At 41.9% G+C, this 16,748-nt stretch overlaps 1 protein-coding gene, 1 long non-coding RNA gene and 1 pseudogene across 3 annotated transcripts in view; all 3 read left to right on the forward strand.

The window, feature by feature from the left end:
- The window catches only part of SLC47A1 (solute carrier family 47 member 1), a 52,108-nt gene extending 47,931 nt beyond the window's left edge, over positions 1–4,177 (forward strand). For both annotated transcript variants that reach the window (XM_074319508.1, XM_019757426.2), the window contains 3 exons: positions 757–851; positions 1,595–1,667; positions 3,595–4,177. In XM_074319508.1, coding sequence (XP_074175609.1) covers positions 757–851; positions 1,595–1,667; positions 3,595–3,818 — 392 coding nt within the window. In that variant the 3' untranslated portion in view covers positions 3,819–4,177. The remainder of the gene's footprint in view (positions 1–756; positions 852–1,594; positions 1,668–3,594) is intronic.
- A 139-nt stretch (positions 4,178–4,316) lies between these two features.
- On the forward strand, positions 4,317–7,234 carry LOC141568809 (fatty acid-binding protein 5 pseudogene; annotated as a pseudogene).
- A 5,273-nt stretch (positions 7,235–12,507) lies between these two features.
- LOC141568810 (uncharacterized) overlaps positions 12,508–16,748 on the forward strand; it is a 36,597-nt gene continuing 32,356 nt past the window's right edge. The window contains exon 1 of the long non-coding RNA XR_012492026.1: positions 12,508–15,581. This is a non-coding gene — a long non-coding RNA (uncharacterized LOC141568810). The remainder of the gene's footprint in view (positions 15,582–16,748) is intronic.

Consider the following 16,748-nt stretch of genomic DNA (forward strand, 5'->3'; position numbering starts at 1 on the left):
GTGTGGTGTATGTGAACAGCACAAAAGGAAGGCAGGGGTGGACCTTTGTCTGTTTGTATATTCATTCTCTCACAGCTATTGTTAAAATTTCTAATTTTGTCATTAGTTCACTGTTGACCAAAAAAAAGAAAAAACAACAACAAAAAAAACCCCTCATCCCTTGGGGTCTCCCTCTGTTTTTGTGTGGGTTTATTAGGTAGAGTTTGTATGGTGCTTTGAGATCTACAAGGCTTTTCCCATCTTCCATTCCTGCTCAGCCTCTCCTTTTGTGTAATCATCTTTCTGAGATAACCCTGCCCTGGGAGTTCCCGAAGTTTGTACTTGAAGCAAGTAAGATTCTGCAGGTAGCTCCCAGGGAGACAGCTGTAGTACTTTAGATGGCTGGTGACTGCTGCATATTTAAAAGGTTAGTCCACTTTTTTGAGGAAAATAGGGCACAGTAGTTTGATAGTATTATTAGAAATAAGAGGTTGTTTGTCCTGGAAATTTTATTTCCCTATAATTGTCACTTTACTTAGTAGCCAAGTAGAATGATTCTGAACATTTGTTCTGAGATCCAAAACCCCAAGAAGTAGCCTCAGGGAGCACTGGGACTCCCAGAACCTTCTGGAAACCAAAGGAGAGAGCAGGATAGAGATCTCTGGCTCCACCTCAGCCATGAAAGCAGATTCTCAGAAGTGAGGTACGAGAAATATACTATGCAAGGGCAGCTGGTTTCCCACTGAAATAACCTCTATTAAATATTTCCACTTCTAGGTCTGTGGTCAGGGATAATCATCTGCACGATCTGTCAAGCTGTGTGTTTTCTAGGCTTCATTGCTCGGCTAAATTGGGAAAAAGCCTGTCAACAGGTAACTATGCTCATTGCTGTCCCAGTAGTCATTCCTCTCTTAGAAAATAAACAGAATTAGTTTTAGTGCTCTCTCTCTCTCTCTCTCTCTCTCTCTCATTCTCTCTGTCTCTCATTTTGGAAAGTTCTTTTCTCTTTTTATCAGGAATACTACGTTTTTGTTGTTATGTTTTAACTGCATTTGATTCAGATGTGAAGGGCCAGATGACCCTTGCTTTATCCATTCCCCTTTGTTTATTCATTGAATAGAAAAATAAGGGGTTCCTTTCCCCTTTTGTCCCATGCTAGGCTACCGCCCTTGTGCCTGAAAGCCAATTTCAGGACAAGATTTGGAGCTGGAGAGAAAGGTGGACTGCTGTCAAATTTATCCTGATAATTTTTTATGATCCCAAAATATTCTGTTATTTGTGTGCATCTTTCTCTCCAACTTTCTAGGGTCAATGTGGGGTCTGAAAAATAGGTGATAGATAAAAGAGATGAAGGAAAAAGAAGGGATACTTCTAAATGATCTTGGTCCCAGTCTTCCCCCTCATCTTGTGCTTTTCTGTCCAAACTTCCCCCACCCACCAACCCCACATCAATCATTACGAAGGATGATTCCATACTTGTGAACTAGAGAAGTTCCAACATTACATGTCAGTTAAAGAAAATGGTTTGGCTTTTCCTAAACTGGGAAGTCAAGTCAAATATGTTAACAATACTATGGTAAAGCCTTGTGGATTTACTTTGCATTTCATCTTCTAGGCCCAGGTACATGCCAATATGAAACTAAACATGCCCCAGGATGGAACTCTCTCTCAGGACCTACTTTATCCAGGTATGATATAAGTGCCTCCACTCTTGGAACAGGACTGTCTAGGTGGTCCGGAAGAGGCCATTTGTGGGACACAACTAGATTTGCTGCTGTGAGCTCCCATTTAAATAGGGCAATAATGTTTCAGAAACAAACAATAGAGTCAAGAAACACCCAATTTAAGGGAAACGGACTTGAAGTTTGTTGCTCTAATTGCATATATTAACATGCTGTTGTAGATGATTAAAGGCTGCAAGTAGCCAATTCCTTGGTTAATTTATGTGCTCATACAAGCAGACCACAGACTTCTCTGATGTGTGGTGATCCTGTGCTTTGACTGTATCTTGGAAACTGACATTTGTATGTTTGTTTCAGTGGGATTCCCCTGTTTACCAGGCAAACACACGTGAGCTTTAAACAGACTATTGTTTTGACTGTTGCTTCTGGTAAACATCATGCAAATGTGTTAATCATTTTCCCTCTGTCAATTTAGTAATCCCCTAGGTTCCCAGTTCCCGAGGCAGTTAGTTGTGCACTTACACTAATTCTCCTGCCCCTTTATAACTAAAACCCTTTTGAACTCATACATTGGATGAATTACAGTCAGTGGTCAATTCTGTTGTTTCTGCCAGTTCTCATTCATGTTGTCGCCCATGTGCCTGGTTATCTTTTATTGTGTTCCAGACTTTGTACTTGAAAATTTTTGTCAAAGTAATTTGAAGCCTAAGATGATGTTGTCTGTCTACAGAGAGGATTTTCCTTTGCTTCTGTTGAACACTTAGGGTTACCAGCAGTCCAGAGTAATTTCAGAAATGGAGGCTTCTGGACTATCTGGCTGACCCCAAGGTGACCAGTGTAAGGGCTGGTTTACTTCTGGTTCATCCTTAATTCTTGGATGCAGCCCTTCAGTGTTTCAACCTGAAGTACAGAGGGGTTTACTTTGGTAGGTCCTGAGCTCTCCAAAGCACTGCTTGGCCAAGATGGAGAATCTCAGGTCAAAAGTGGCCCCAAAGCCTGGCACACTCCTCTGGGTTTCCAGCTTGCCCTGGTGACTTTTCATTACACTGTTAACCCTCTGACACCTTCAAGATGATATTTTTCATTTTTTTAATCCAGCTTTCATAATTATCTGCAGAGAAGGGGTTAGTCCAAGTTTTCTACCATCTACCGTTTGTAAAGCTGGGATAATAGTACTTACCTCATATGTTGTTGTGAGAGTTAAGTGAGCTAACACATGTGAAGTGCTGAGAGCAGTGCCTGACTCAAAGTAAGCATTGTGTAAGTGTGAGCAGTTATTATTTTATTCAAAATGATTTTCTCTCAGGACGAGGGCACTGTAACATTCCTAGTATCCACTTATGCTTATTAAGAAGTTAATGCCAATCTTACTCTTGCCCCATTAGGTTATCTGCCTATATTTTTCTCCTTGGAAGCTTTTAGAATATTTTCCTTATCCTTACTATTCTGAAGTATTCTGAGACCAAATCTAGGTCTGAGTCACTATCCTGCTGGATACTTAGTAGACCTTATGGCATGAAGATTTCCATCTCTCTTCAGTTCTGTGAATGACCTTGAAGTATTTCTTAGGTTATTTTTCTCCTCCATTGGCCTTATTCTCTTTCTGAAATGATTATATGGGCGTTGGCCCTTGAAAATTTCCCTGATGAATCTTAACTTAGATAGCTACCGCACTTCTCTAGTTGTTGTGATGAGGCAGAGCTCCCTGGAGGGTCCTACAACAGTACGATCCAGTCAGTGTGAGTGAGTGAATGGAGAGGCACTCTGAGATAGAATTTCTTTTATTTATCTAGTGTAGCAACTGCTTCTGAATAAACTTTCTCTCAGCTAGTAGACATATCAGCACATATACATATCACATTTATACATCTTTTATACTGATGGAAAAACAAAATCCTTTTAAGTTGTTAACTAAGTTTTTTTCTCCCCTCAGTGGGTCCTGAAAACCATGGAGAAATTTTAACCAGAAATGTTGCAAAAAAAGACAAGGCCCAGTTGGATCAGCAGATGCACCAAGAAGGTCTTCGGGTTCATCCAAAGGACATGACAAAGTTGACGGGGAGACAGTTGGTGCTGCGGCGAGGTTTCCTGCTCTTGGGGGTCATTTCAATCTTGCTAGTGGGTATTTTAGTGAGAGTATATGTCAGAATTCAGTGATGTGGCAAGAGAGTCAGGTCAAGTGATATTTTTGAGCTCACAAATAATCCATAGGCCCAAAGGCGGGATTTTGTTTTGTTAAGGTAATTCAACTGTGCCCATGGACTTCAAGAACTGAGAGTTCAAAGATATATTTTCTAATGAGGAAAAGGAACTAAGGTAAATACTATGTTGTAGTCCAAGATAATGTTTTAAAGATTACATTAGAGTAATAATTCATCCACCACTGTCTCAACCAAGGACCACTGTGTACTGACTGCATCCATCCATGGCTTTGATACTCTGCTTCCTGTTTTTTAGACACAAAATGTGTAAGGATTGTTACTGTCTGAACTATTTAAAATATATGTTACAATATATCTTTTCTTGTGCCTTAGATTATTATTCAATGGGAAACAGCATTTGTTAATATTCATTTGGGGTCAAATTTCATGCACTCATGGCACTGGAGATGCTTAATAAATGAAAAGGGGAGAGACATTATTCAGAAGAAAGGAGACTGACGGCATCACTTAGCATGCTTCCTGTTAAGGTCCTGTCATAATATCCTTTTGGACTGACACGGATTGGCAGAGGCTAAGAGGGATGAAGCTGAAGGCTAAGGCTCCACTGGGAATTGCATTTCATTTTTCTGTTGTGGTAGGCATCCCATGGAGAGAAATAAAGTGTTTGAAAAGCTAACTGAAGGAAAAAGTCAGGCCCTTTCCTATTTTGATAGAAAAAAGAAGGGGTTATAAAGTTGAAAGGCCGCAGAAATGAAAAGAGGCAGCTAGGAATGGGGAGACTGGGGTCCTGGCAGGCCCTATTTATCTCCTGTTCTTGTCTTTAAAAAGAAACGGGGTTTTGGTGGCAGACATGGTATATATATCCAGGTAGTTTTGTGTGGGCGCATCTCAAAAAGAGATTTTATGAATGCTCCCTTCTCCCTGGCCTTCAAAAATAATTGGGGAAATCTTTGGAGCTGTGGGAGTCCAAACAACCATTGGTAAATTCCTCTGAGAGGGAGAGTCCGAGTACAACGTCTCAGTAGCTGCTGTAGATTAAGTAGTAACTATAGTTGGATTTAATCTTCCCAGGCCTAGGTCCACACCGTTAACTCAGTAAGTCTGAGTATATATTAAGTACGCAGGGTGCTGGGATGGATACAAAAACTAGGCATGGCCTTTGCCCTGAAAGAACAGATAATGGACAATATCAGAAAAGTTAGCTGCAATGAGTAAAAACAACCAAGGGCAGACTTTGGCCAAGTCCACCTCACGGCATCTCTGCCCTCAGTGCTTCATGCTTTGTGAGTCTGTAAGTGGAGGGTCATTTTCCAAGGAGAAGATAAAGGCTTGCACTGAACATGGCCCTCTCGATTGGGCCCCAGCAATGCCCCTCCTTCCAGCTCTTTGTTAGGGAGACCGCACACCCCCTCTTCATTCCCTCCCCACTGGACACCCTAGCTTTCTAGAGGTTTCTCACACTACCTTCTCTTCCCCTGGCCTGGCAGCAACCCTCTGGATAGGGAGGCTCATCCAACCAGCAGCAAATTAGTGCGGTAAGGAGTTCATCCCCCCCACCCCCACCCCCAGGGGAATAAACTCTAAAACAGCCCTAAACCGAGGCAGAGGGAGAAATGTTACCAGAAATGCCAGCAAAATGCTCTGGAGGTGCGAAGGAAAGATATTGGAATAACCCAACTTTTGGCACATTTTATTTTTCTGACATACATAGTAGCAATTGTTGTATCATCTTTTATTATACAGTCAACCATTGTAAGGGGAAAGTATGACATCAGAGTTCAGCTTGGTAAAATCTTGTTGACTTTAATCAAAGCAGTTTCTGTCTACTGACTTGACTGTAGATGGACTTTAAGCCACAGAGGAAGAAAAGCATCCCAAGCCAAGCAAAGTCAGTCTGTTTACCAGTCCCCCACCCCAAATGGCTCATATGACATTTTTAAAAATACATAACTTCTCAGAAATTGACATGTGTCATCTTTTTCTTTTTCTGGAAGGCCAAGGAGTCTCTTAAGCTTTAGCTCTGACACTTCCCTGGGGTGAAAGTCAGAGCAGGTGTCTTGGCATGGGCGCCTCCCTGGGGGCTCTGTATGTAGTCTGTCACTGACCCCTGGGGCCTAGAGTTTGTGGTCTTGGTCAGGCAAGAAGTTAGCTCACCTGGGCGTGACATAGCTGCTAAATGTGAGACCCAGGATGAAAACGAGGGTCTTCAGATCCCCTCCCTCCATTCTGTTGCAAAACCGGCTCTGACCCTTACCTGTGGGTTGCCATCTGTGCCCTGGGTTGTCGAGGGCTCTGGGTGAGGACTGGGTGAGAGGATGACACAAAACTCATCTCGTTGAGCCAAGCTCCCCACGCTGCACTCTGCTCCTCTCGCCCCGCACGCCACCCACGCCCACCATGGCCTCCATTCAGCAGCTGGTAGGAAGATGGCGCTTAGTGGAGAGCAGAGGCTTTGATGAGTACATGAAGGAATTAGGAGTAGGGATGGCTGTGCGAAAATGGGTGCCATGGCCAAACCAGACTGTGTCATCACCCCTGACGGCAAACACCTCACCTGTAAAAACTGAGAGCACGTTGAAAACAACAGCAGTTTTCATGTAACCTGGGAGAGAAGTTTGAAGAAACTACAGCTGATGGCAGAAAAACTCAGACTGTGTGCATTTTTGTCAACAGCGCATTGGTGCAACATCAGGAATGGGATGGCAAGGAAAGCACAATAACAAGAAAAGTGGAAAATGGGAAACTAGTGGTGGAATGCGTCATGAACAATGTCAACTGTACTCCGGTCTATGAAAAAGTAGAGTAAAAATTCCATCATCCTTCTGGACAGGAATTAGCTGCGCAAGTAAACAGGCTCAGTTCAATGAGCAAATCTCTCCATGCTTTTTTTTCATCACTGTATTCAGTTATCTTTATCACAAAGATTTTACATGCAATTATTTCCAAGTGGTTAATTAAGATCGTCCCTTTGGTTATTAATAAATGTGTTTATGCTAAAAAAAAGCCAACAAAACAAAACAACAACAGCAACAAGACAACTCATCTCATTCCTTACTGGAGGACTAAAGCCTGGGGGTTTTAGTTCTTTGCGCTCCCTGTCCCGACCCCACTCTTGACTCAGCACCCACGGATGCATTTCCTTTCCTATGTATGCCACAAGGTGACCACTTCGAAGTGCTTAATGCACTGGGCTCTCCCTGCTCTCCCAACACTCCCTCGGTGCTCCCAGTGTTCTCACAACTGCTCTGGCTGCTCATCCTCACTCTGGTGTATGTTCTTCTGCCCCTGAGATAACCCCTACTCCTCAGAGGCCCCTTGGCCTCACCTTCTACCAAGGGACACCTGTTCCCTAGCTTCTGTCTCCCCCCCCACCCCGATGTTGAAAGCCCACATCTGCCTCCTGAGGGTCAGATTCAAATGTCGGTTATGTCCCGGACATCTCAAACTCAGCTTGACCAAAACTAAGCTCATCAGTTTTTCCCACTCTGAACTGTTTCCAAATACACTACCCTCTACTCAAGCCAGAATTCTTCTTCATCCTATCTCCACATTGTTTCTCTCCATCCTGATTGCCTGCCACGGGATTGGGAGCTCTAAGTTGGTGTGCTAGAATAATCAGAGGAGAGACAGATTCTGTCGAGGCCTTTTACTCCTGGCTCTGTTTCCCATCTCATCCACCCAATTTATAATCATAGTGGTTTCCCTACTAGACACTGAGCTCCTTAGGGATGATGGTTAGAACCCTTTCAGTCTTTGAATCCCTGTGGTTCAGCATTGTGCTTGCTATATAGTGGGTACCCTGGAAATTTGTTAAATGAGAGAGAGAGAGAGAGAGAGAGAGAGAGAGAGAGAGGAAGAGAGGAAGAGAGGAAGAGAGATGGATGGTGGATGGATGGATGGATGGATGGATGGATGGATGGATGGATGGATGGATGAGTGGGTGGGTGGATATATGATGGATGACTCTGCCTTCAAACCCAAAGCCTGGGAAAGAGAGAATAGGGTTATGTGCCAGGGAAAATGCAGCACTGAGCATGTGGTGTCTCCTGAGCTGTTGCACTCAGCTCCTCAGCAGTTTGTACCTGAGGGCATCCTGAGATAGTTTTTACAGGCTAAGCTGAACATGGCTCTAAAGGACTTCATGTAACTTAGGCCAAAGTTAGCTCTAGGTTGGCATGGTGTAGACTATGAATATTTTTAATAGTTTTTTTGTACCTTTTTTAGCACCATTTCAGTCATTTTTATTCATATAATAGTTTTTATAAACAAAAAAGACTGTATATTTAACTTCTTTCCCTACCTATCAATGTATAATGGACATCTTTCTGTATTATTAATTATATTTCCATAATAGCACATTACTTCCCAAACTTTAATTCTTTTTAAAAAGATTATATAGGTTAAATGTATACAGAAATTTTATCTAGAAAAGTATTTGAAAAAAGTGAAAATATTGCTAAAATTTAGTCCCTCCCCCTCTAAAGTTACCTCTATTAACTTTTTGGCGAATATCCTACAAATACTTCAATCTATGTACATTTATACACCCATGCAATTCTGAAATCTACATATGGTTTTGTTACGTTTCCTCCCATTAAACAGTGTGTTTTGAAAAACACATTGAATGAAATAGGTATACACATTCCCTTTTAATATTTGCATAATATTCTATAATATGTCATTTATATTTCCATTATTTTATTATTCATTTGTTTCCATTGTTTCTTTTAATGTGCTTTAAGTTAGACTTATTTGGTGGTAAGAAAGAGACAATTGTTCAGGTTATTTAAAGAAAAAGGAGCCTGGAAAATATAATTGAAGCCTAGCTTGGGCCAAGGCCATTGTGGGGCCTGGCCCCTTCACCCCTGTCAGGATCTGTTTCTCTCTGGTGCCAGCCCCATCCTCTCATTGCCCACTCTCTGCTGTGCTTTTGCTTCTCAGCTGCTGCTTACTCATGGCTCCTGTCCCCTCGTCACTCTTAAACTTTGGTCAGACTATGTCATTCCTCCGCTTAGAATTCTCTAGTGACCCCGTCTCACTGAAGGCCACTGGACCTGTTGCCCACTCTGGTTCCAGCTGTGCTGGAGGCCCTGCTATGCCTCTCCCAAATGTCCTGGTTCATTCTTCCAGCTCCCACAGGTCTTTGCCCGCTATCACCTTCTCAGTGAGGCCTCCCATCACCAGTTTAAAAATTGCATTCTTCCTTCAACACGTTGTCCCTCTTCCCAGATTTATTTTTTCTCCACAGCACTTACTTACTCTAGATAGGTCTTGGTTGTTTTTCTTGTTTATTGTCTGTCTCCCTTTCCCCCTAGAAAGACAGTTCCATGAGAGCAGCGACTCCTGCTGCTTTGTTCACTGCTCAGTGAATTCCCAGGGCCTTGAAAATGTCTGGCACACAGTAGGGAGTCAAGAAACATTTGCTGAATGAATCTGGATGGCTCTAATATGGGCCCTGTCTTCTCACACCTTTTTTTCCTTTTTTTTAAAAAAATAGAATTGTCTTTTTTTTTTCTTTTTTCTATTGGGGAATGTTGCAAAACAGTGTGTTTCTCCAGAGCCCAGAAGCTCCAAGTCACTGTCCTTCAATCTAGTTGTGGAGGGTGCAGCTCAGCTCCAAGTTCAGTCACTGTTTTCAATCTTTAGTTGCAGGGGGAGCAGCCCACCATCCCATGTGGGAATTGAACCAGCAACCTTGTTGTTGAGAACTCGCGCTCTAACCAACTGAGGCATCCAGCCACCTGTTCCCGCACCTTTTTAAGCTCTGGGTTCTCCTCTCAGCGCCCTTCCTGTCTAACTGTCCGTGTTCCAGGAGCAAGGGATTCGTTATCCCAGGGCATGTTTGAAATGCCACTGGTGCCAACTGGCTCACTGGCTGTCCATGACTCAGACACTGGCTGGGGAACAGATGGCAGCAGACAGGGCTACCTGGTGGCAGTGGTGATGGGCAGAGCACTTTCCCTTGGGGGGCTGTTTGTAGTGTAGGTGGTCCAGACCTTGGCCTGTCCATTACATGGTGGCATTCCTTATCATTGTATTTGTTTTCTCAAGTCCTTTGGAGGCAAGAACCTGAAATGCGTGGGGATCATTCTTTGGAGAGGAGTCCTCGTCTTGATGCTGTGCTGCTTCCCTTGCTGGGCCATCTTCATCATTACTGAGCATATCTTCCTGCTCTTAAAACAAGACCCTGAAGTCTCCAGGTCAGCATCGTCTCTCATGTCATCGTCCCAGGTTCAGAGTAAGTGACTGGTCATCTTACCTGTGTTGACCTGAATTTTGGCAAGTTACCTGGATTTGAACCATATGGAAAATTGAAACTGACTGTGGACCACAGAATCCTGTCTGGCAGGGACTACCTGATGTCCTGCCCAGAATGACAAGACACAGGATGAGAATATAATACTTTTGGCCCCAGTCTGCCTTCCATGGAGTTCCTCCATTTTAGTGGTTTGCCAATGCACAGAATATTTTTGACAGAAGTAGAATAGCAACACAGTTGCCCTCTCTTTTGTTTCTAGACTTGGATTTTTTTAAGCTACAATTCCAGCATGTTCTCTGGTATTGTCATTAGGATACAAGGATTACAAGGAGGCATCTCTCTTTCCTAGAAGACTGTTGGTCTTGCTTCACTATGAGTTACAGCTACAGTCCTGACCCTTCCAAAATTTTCTGAATTTTGACCAACTTTTAGTTCATTTTGCTGTGTTCATTCCACCTTTTCTGCTAAGAACAAGCTGAAAAATGTAAAGTCAGACTTCCTCTTTGAAATCAGACGTTTAGCAGGCCTCATGTAATATTGACTTAAGTTGAAGAAAACCAATCACTTAAAATTTGTTTAAAATTTTCCCCATATAAATTATTTTTAATTTTAATTTTTAGAGAATATGGATTCAATTTAAAGACAGTATGATGAGCAATTGTTTTAATATTAATTGAAGGCTATTTTGTTGTTTATTGCAGGAAAGCCCAGATTTATGTAATGATTTTCATTCCTACTCTTCCCGTAAGTGTCAGGATATTCTTGTGAAGCAGCTCATGAATGTTGTCATGGTCGCGGCTCCCCTCCTTTTATTTGTTTATTTTATCACAGTGCTGTTTGTGCAAAGGTTTGACGTGTATTTTTTTAAAATTTTTATTGGGGAATATTGGGTAACAGTGTGTTTTTCCAGGACCCATCAGCTCCATGTCAAGTCGTTGTTTTCAATCTAGTTGTGGAGGGCACAACTCACTGGCCCATGTAGGAATCAAACCGGTGATCTTGGTGTTATGAGCACTGTGCTCTAACCACTGAGCAAAACAGCTGTCCCTCGACTTGTATTTCTTGGGCCTGTCATCCTTACCTTAGTGATTCTCCGAGCCTGTGCAACTTTGATGTCCAACAGCTTAAATTAAGTACAAACACTGATAAAGGGAAAAAATTTCCTTCCTTATTCTGTGGTTACTTTTGATTGCAAATTGATCATATGTTTCCTGGGTTACTCTGGGATTTGGGGAAGTATCACCAGGTGACATTCTGTAACCATTCAGATGTCAAGCAGCAAGCAGCTAGAGTTTGCCTTTGTCATTTCTTCACTGAGTCTACTCTGGAAAATTCCAAATAGTTAGTGTCCTGACATTTAATTAGTGTGTGTCTTGTTCTCTGAATTTGAGGTCACATATCAAGAGGAAATAGCTTATTAAAAACCAGAACTGATGTAAACTGTTAGAATTATACTTTCATATTAATGAGATGTATTTGTATTTCTATTTTATCTTACAGGCATCATTCCTGTTCCAGTTGCAGACAAAATATTTACAAAGTCAGGTACAGATTATTTTTATATTTTTACTCCATAATACTGGAAATGTGTGGTAAAGATCCTTAGGGAATTTTTCATAAAAGTAATTCACACTTTCTTCCCCCTGGAATTCTACCCAGAGCTCTTTGTTTGGGAGACGTGGAGTCTTGTAGATGGATTTGTCCAGCCTGGGAGAGATGCCCAAATCAATCTGTCAGATTCCTGCAGGTCACCTTTTGTGTCTTTCTGTGGCCCCCACATTCCACCTCTTACCTCCTCCATGGTCTGGCTGCTGGCTTTGCATCTAGCTTCAGGCCTGGCTCTGGTACCTCTGTTTTAGAGGAAAAGGACCCAGAGTTCCTATGGCCACATTTCCAGCAGTGCACGGGCTTCCCCAGGTCCTCACACACCAGAGGGAGAAGAGAAATGGAGAAGGCTGTGGGCAGGGGTGAGAGGCTGAGCTCTGCTGCCTCACTGTGTCTCCCTCCGAGTCCAAGTAACTATGAGCCCTCCATTTGCCTACATATTACTTCTTGTCCAAAGAAGCCATTCTGCTTTAATAGTGGTCAGCTCTGTTTATATGCTGGGGAAAAGTGATGTAGGAGTCTCACTTAAACAAAATGTTTATCTGAGTACAAGTGTAGGGAAGGCAGCAGATAAAAAAGAAGCGAGTAACTGGCACCATAACATAGGCAGATGAACATTTACTGCATGCCTGTTATGAAGCAGACACTGCTGGGTATTTTGTGTAAGATAACTTAATGAACCCTTGCTGAAACCCTGCAGAGAGGTTAAGTAACTTGTCCCAAGTGTCTCCTAAATGGTCTTTCCTTTATACCTCATGCCAGGACCCGATTTCCTCTTCCTGTGATTTCCCCTCTCTTTTCTCTAGATGTTATTGTGATGGAAACTGACCTGCCAGCTCATTCAGAAGCACTTACAAACTTCTGGTTGGTTTCAAAGCTGCACCAATGGAGGAGACTTATCCAAAGGTTTCAACTCCTGGCTGTTGCAGTCTTGTGTTACTGCTGTCATTTAAAACCATTGCCTATTTAACACTGAATGTTCAGTTGACCAACAGTGTAGGAAAAACACAATTTTCCTCTTGTGTTTCTCCTTTACTCTCACACCCATAACACTTCTGACATCAGATGTGTGGGACCTGTCACACACACACACACACACACACACACACACACACACACACACACCAAACAATTCAGAGGCACCAGATGGATGTCCTACAATTTACCTCAATTCTAACACAGATTACAGGCTCAGTCCTACAAGACAGCTCCTCTCCACCCCCCCCCCCCCACACACACACACACTTCAGACACCAGTCGAAGTCCAGGCTGTCACCTGTACCTGGGCTTGGGACTGATTGGCTGTACACCAGAGGCTCCCATGCCCCCTTTTCGGGTTTGATTAATTTGCTAGAGCAGCTCAGAAAACTTAGGAAAACGGTTTACTTACTGCTTACCAGTTTATTACAAAAAGATAATAATAAAGGATACAGATGAACATCCAGATGGAAGAGATGCATAGGGCAAGGTATGTGGGAAGAAGGGGCATGGAGCTCCCATGCCCTCTTAGGTTGTGCCACTCTCCCAGCACCTCCACCTATTCACCAACTTGGAAGCTCTCCAAACCCTGTACTATTGGGATTTTATGGAGGCTTCCTCATGTAGGCATGATTGACCATTAACTCCATTTCCAGGCCCTCTTCCTTCTCTGAAGAAGGGAGAAGGGGCTGACAATTCCAGCTTCTAATCATGGCTTGTTCTTCCTGGTAACCAGCTCCCATTCTGAAGTCATCCAGGAGGCCTCCCAGAGTCACCTCATTAGAACAAAAGACACTGTTGTCATTCAGGAAATGCCGAGGTTTTAGAAGCTCTGTGTCAGGAACTGGGGTCAAAGACCAATATTAGAACAAGAGATGCTCCTAGTGTTCTTATCACCCAGGAAATTACAATGGTTTTTAGGAGCTATGTGCTGGAAACTGGGGGCAGAGACCAATATTTTGGTTTTATTATTTCACACCACCTGACTGATTAGCTTTAGAAAATGCTAATGTTTTCCTGTTTGTTTGGGTATTTTAGGGCCTCCTCTTGCCTCAGGTTATTTTTGGGATTGCAGTGAATGTCATCAATGAGGGCATGAATGCCCTCCTGCTGTATGTCTTGAACCTGGAAGCGGTGTAAGTAGTGACCCGTTTATTCAGCAAACACTGAGTGTCACTGTGTGCACCAGTCCTTGGGGCTGGGACCCCAGGCAGGGAAGCAGCCTAGTCGGGAATTTCAAGCAGTGTCCAGGTGCTCCATAGGACGGGGGAAGAGCTGTGCGTGGAGTACCAGGAGGAGCAGCCAACCCAGGCTGATGGAAGGGAGCAGTGGCAGGCCTTAGTCTGCAGAGATCTGGAGAGCGTCACAAAAGAAGCTATGTTGAGCCTACACCTGCATGTGTAAGTGGAGTTCGCCCAAGGAGGGGGTTGCTACAGCCTATGAAAACTGAGATGGGGGACCTGAGCAAAGGCAAGAGGGGGGCAGATGCCAGCAGAAATTCTCCCATTGTCTCTGAATTGTAAGAAATTGAGCCAAATTCCATCTTTATGAAGTTTGAGAAGACAAGGGTCGGACCTTCCTCAGTAGGTGCCATGCTGTTGGTCCATCCCTCACTTATGACCCCTATCGTGTGTTGGCCCTGAGCCAGGCTCCTTTACGTGTGGCTAGTGTGGTCACGCCAACACTTGTGGTCCAAGCCCCAGCAGTTTTTATGTGCTTTCGGGCAGTATGTTTCTTTATAAATGAAAACTGTTTTAGTGGGTGATGACCAGCAGTTTAAAACATGAAATATATTATGAGTGAAATAAAATAAAATTAATAACATAGAAAATATAAGGTGGTATGGGGGTAATTTTCATGAGACTTTTGTTTCTATGACATGTGCATGTGTTTATGTATACTCGTAGGAACACATATTAATGTGGATACTGGATAGTGATGGAAAATTTATTTCTTACTCTTGGTTGCAGTAAAAAATATACACAAAAGCCATTATTCAAAGGATATGGGAGAGTTTGAACATAAGAATAATCAATAAAAAAAAGATTTATAGCACCTTCCTTATGCTAGAGAACTAAAAGAGTCTTTGGCCATGGGGGAAGTAAGAGTCAGCAGACAAGTCTGAGGACTGGTGACATTGACCCACATAAACACCTGAGTAGCCATCCAGGTCTTCTGCAGGCATACCTCTTAGAAGTTTCTAACCGATATATAAAGGACAGTCTGGGGATAGGTGGGTAAGAGGAGAGGAACATACAGGAATGGATTAATAAATGATAAAATGTGAGGGTTGGTCAGGGGAGTGAAATGAAAAAACAGGAGAGAAAGTTTCTGGCTCTCTGGGCCAGAGCAGGCCATCATTTTATTTGTGATAAAATGTGTCATTTATTGAAGATGCTCTAAGGTTATATTTTAATAGAAAGCAAACTTATTATAATCCTGGGAAATAAAACTACTATGGCCTTAAACCAGATTGTGAACACAGTAGCTGTTTGCTATATCCTTTTTAATTAATTACATTTTTTAAAGAATTTATTTAAGGCTGTTAGGACAAGGAATGGTGATAAATCTTTATGTCCTTTTGTTTTACCATTGGTGAATAGTAACACTTGGTTCTCCTACAAAATTCAATGTTGGTGAAAGAAAACAAGTCTCATGTAAGTGGATACACTGTTTAAAATATTAAGACAGTCCAGGAGTTCTAAGCTCCTCTAATAATTATGATTCTTACACAGAGCAAAAGCTTGTCAGGGGTGGTCTGTTTATTCACATTTAGAAGAAAAACCCTCACAGCTAGTAATTATCTTTTCTCCTTCAGAGGATCTGCCTGGGCAAACACCACTTCCCAGTTTTTCCTGTCTGCTCTTCTTTTCCTGTACATGTTGTGGAAAACAATTTACATCAACACCTGGGGAGGTACCAGGACATTGATTTCTTACATTATGTTATTTGTCATTCAGAACTACATAATACTGGTTTCTGGGTTTTTTCCCCAGAGAGGTGTTTTTTGTTGTTTTTATCTTTTGGAAATTAAAAAAAAAATTATGGAATGTATTTAAATTACTGAAATATAAAATGTACAGGTCAATGTGAGATTTGTTTTATGTCCATGAATGCAGCTTTTGTTCATAGAAAACTGTTTGCAGTACTGAGTTGAGAGAATTAATAATATTTGATTGAAATTGCAAATCCAAAATCCTAATTTTTCCTTGCAAATGATCCTGCTCTACTCAAGTGCGGTTTGATTAATGTCTCACCATGATCTCAAGTGAACAGACTGAACTTTCTTATTTAAACAATCACTTACAACTTCGCTAAATTCCCTTAAATAACATACATTTGTAAATTTAGTAAAATAGATTTGTTTTTGTTTCTTCTACTTTTTAAAATTGTGGTCAAATGTATATAACATAAAATTTGCCCTTTTTTTTTTTTTACCATTTTTAAGTGTACAGCTCAGTGCTCTTTACAATGTTGTGCAACCATCACTACCATCTATTTCTAAAACAGATACTCTGTACCTATTAAGCAATAACTCCCTGTTTTCCTTTCCCTCCCACCACCGCTCCACCCTCTTGCTGTGACCTCTAATCTACTTTTGTTGAACTTGTACCCTGAAATTTTGCTGAAGTCATTTATTGGCTTTAGTAGCTTTCTTGTGGATTCTTTGGGTGTTTCCATATATAGGATTATTCCATGTGTCAAGAGATAATTTTACTTTCTTTCCAGTTCTGATGCCTTTTAGTTCTTTTCCTGATTAATCGCTCTGGCTAAAACTTCCAGTACAGTGGTGAATATAAGTAGCAAAACTGATCATCTGTGTCCTGTTTTTGATTTTAGGGGTAAAGCTGTAAGTCTTTAATCATCGAGTTTGATATTACCTGTGGATTTTCATAGATGACCTTCATCAGATTGAGGAAGTTTCCTCTATTCCTACTTTGTTGAGGGTTTTTATTCACAAAAGTGTATTGGGTTTTGTTAAATGCCCTTTTTTTCTGCATCAATTGAGATGATCATTTGTATGATCATCTCATTGACATGTTTGTATGTTTGTTTTTCCTTCATCCTATTAATGTGGTGAAT

This window comes from Rhinolophus sinicus, linkage group LG15 (assembly GCF_036562045.2).
Source record: "Rhinolophus sinicus isolate RSC01 linkage group LG15, ASM3656204v1, whole genome shotgun sequence".
Lineage (NCBI taxonomy): Eukaryota > Metazoa > Chordata > Mammalia > Chiroptera > Rhinolophidae > Rhinolophus > Rhinolophus sinicus.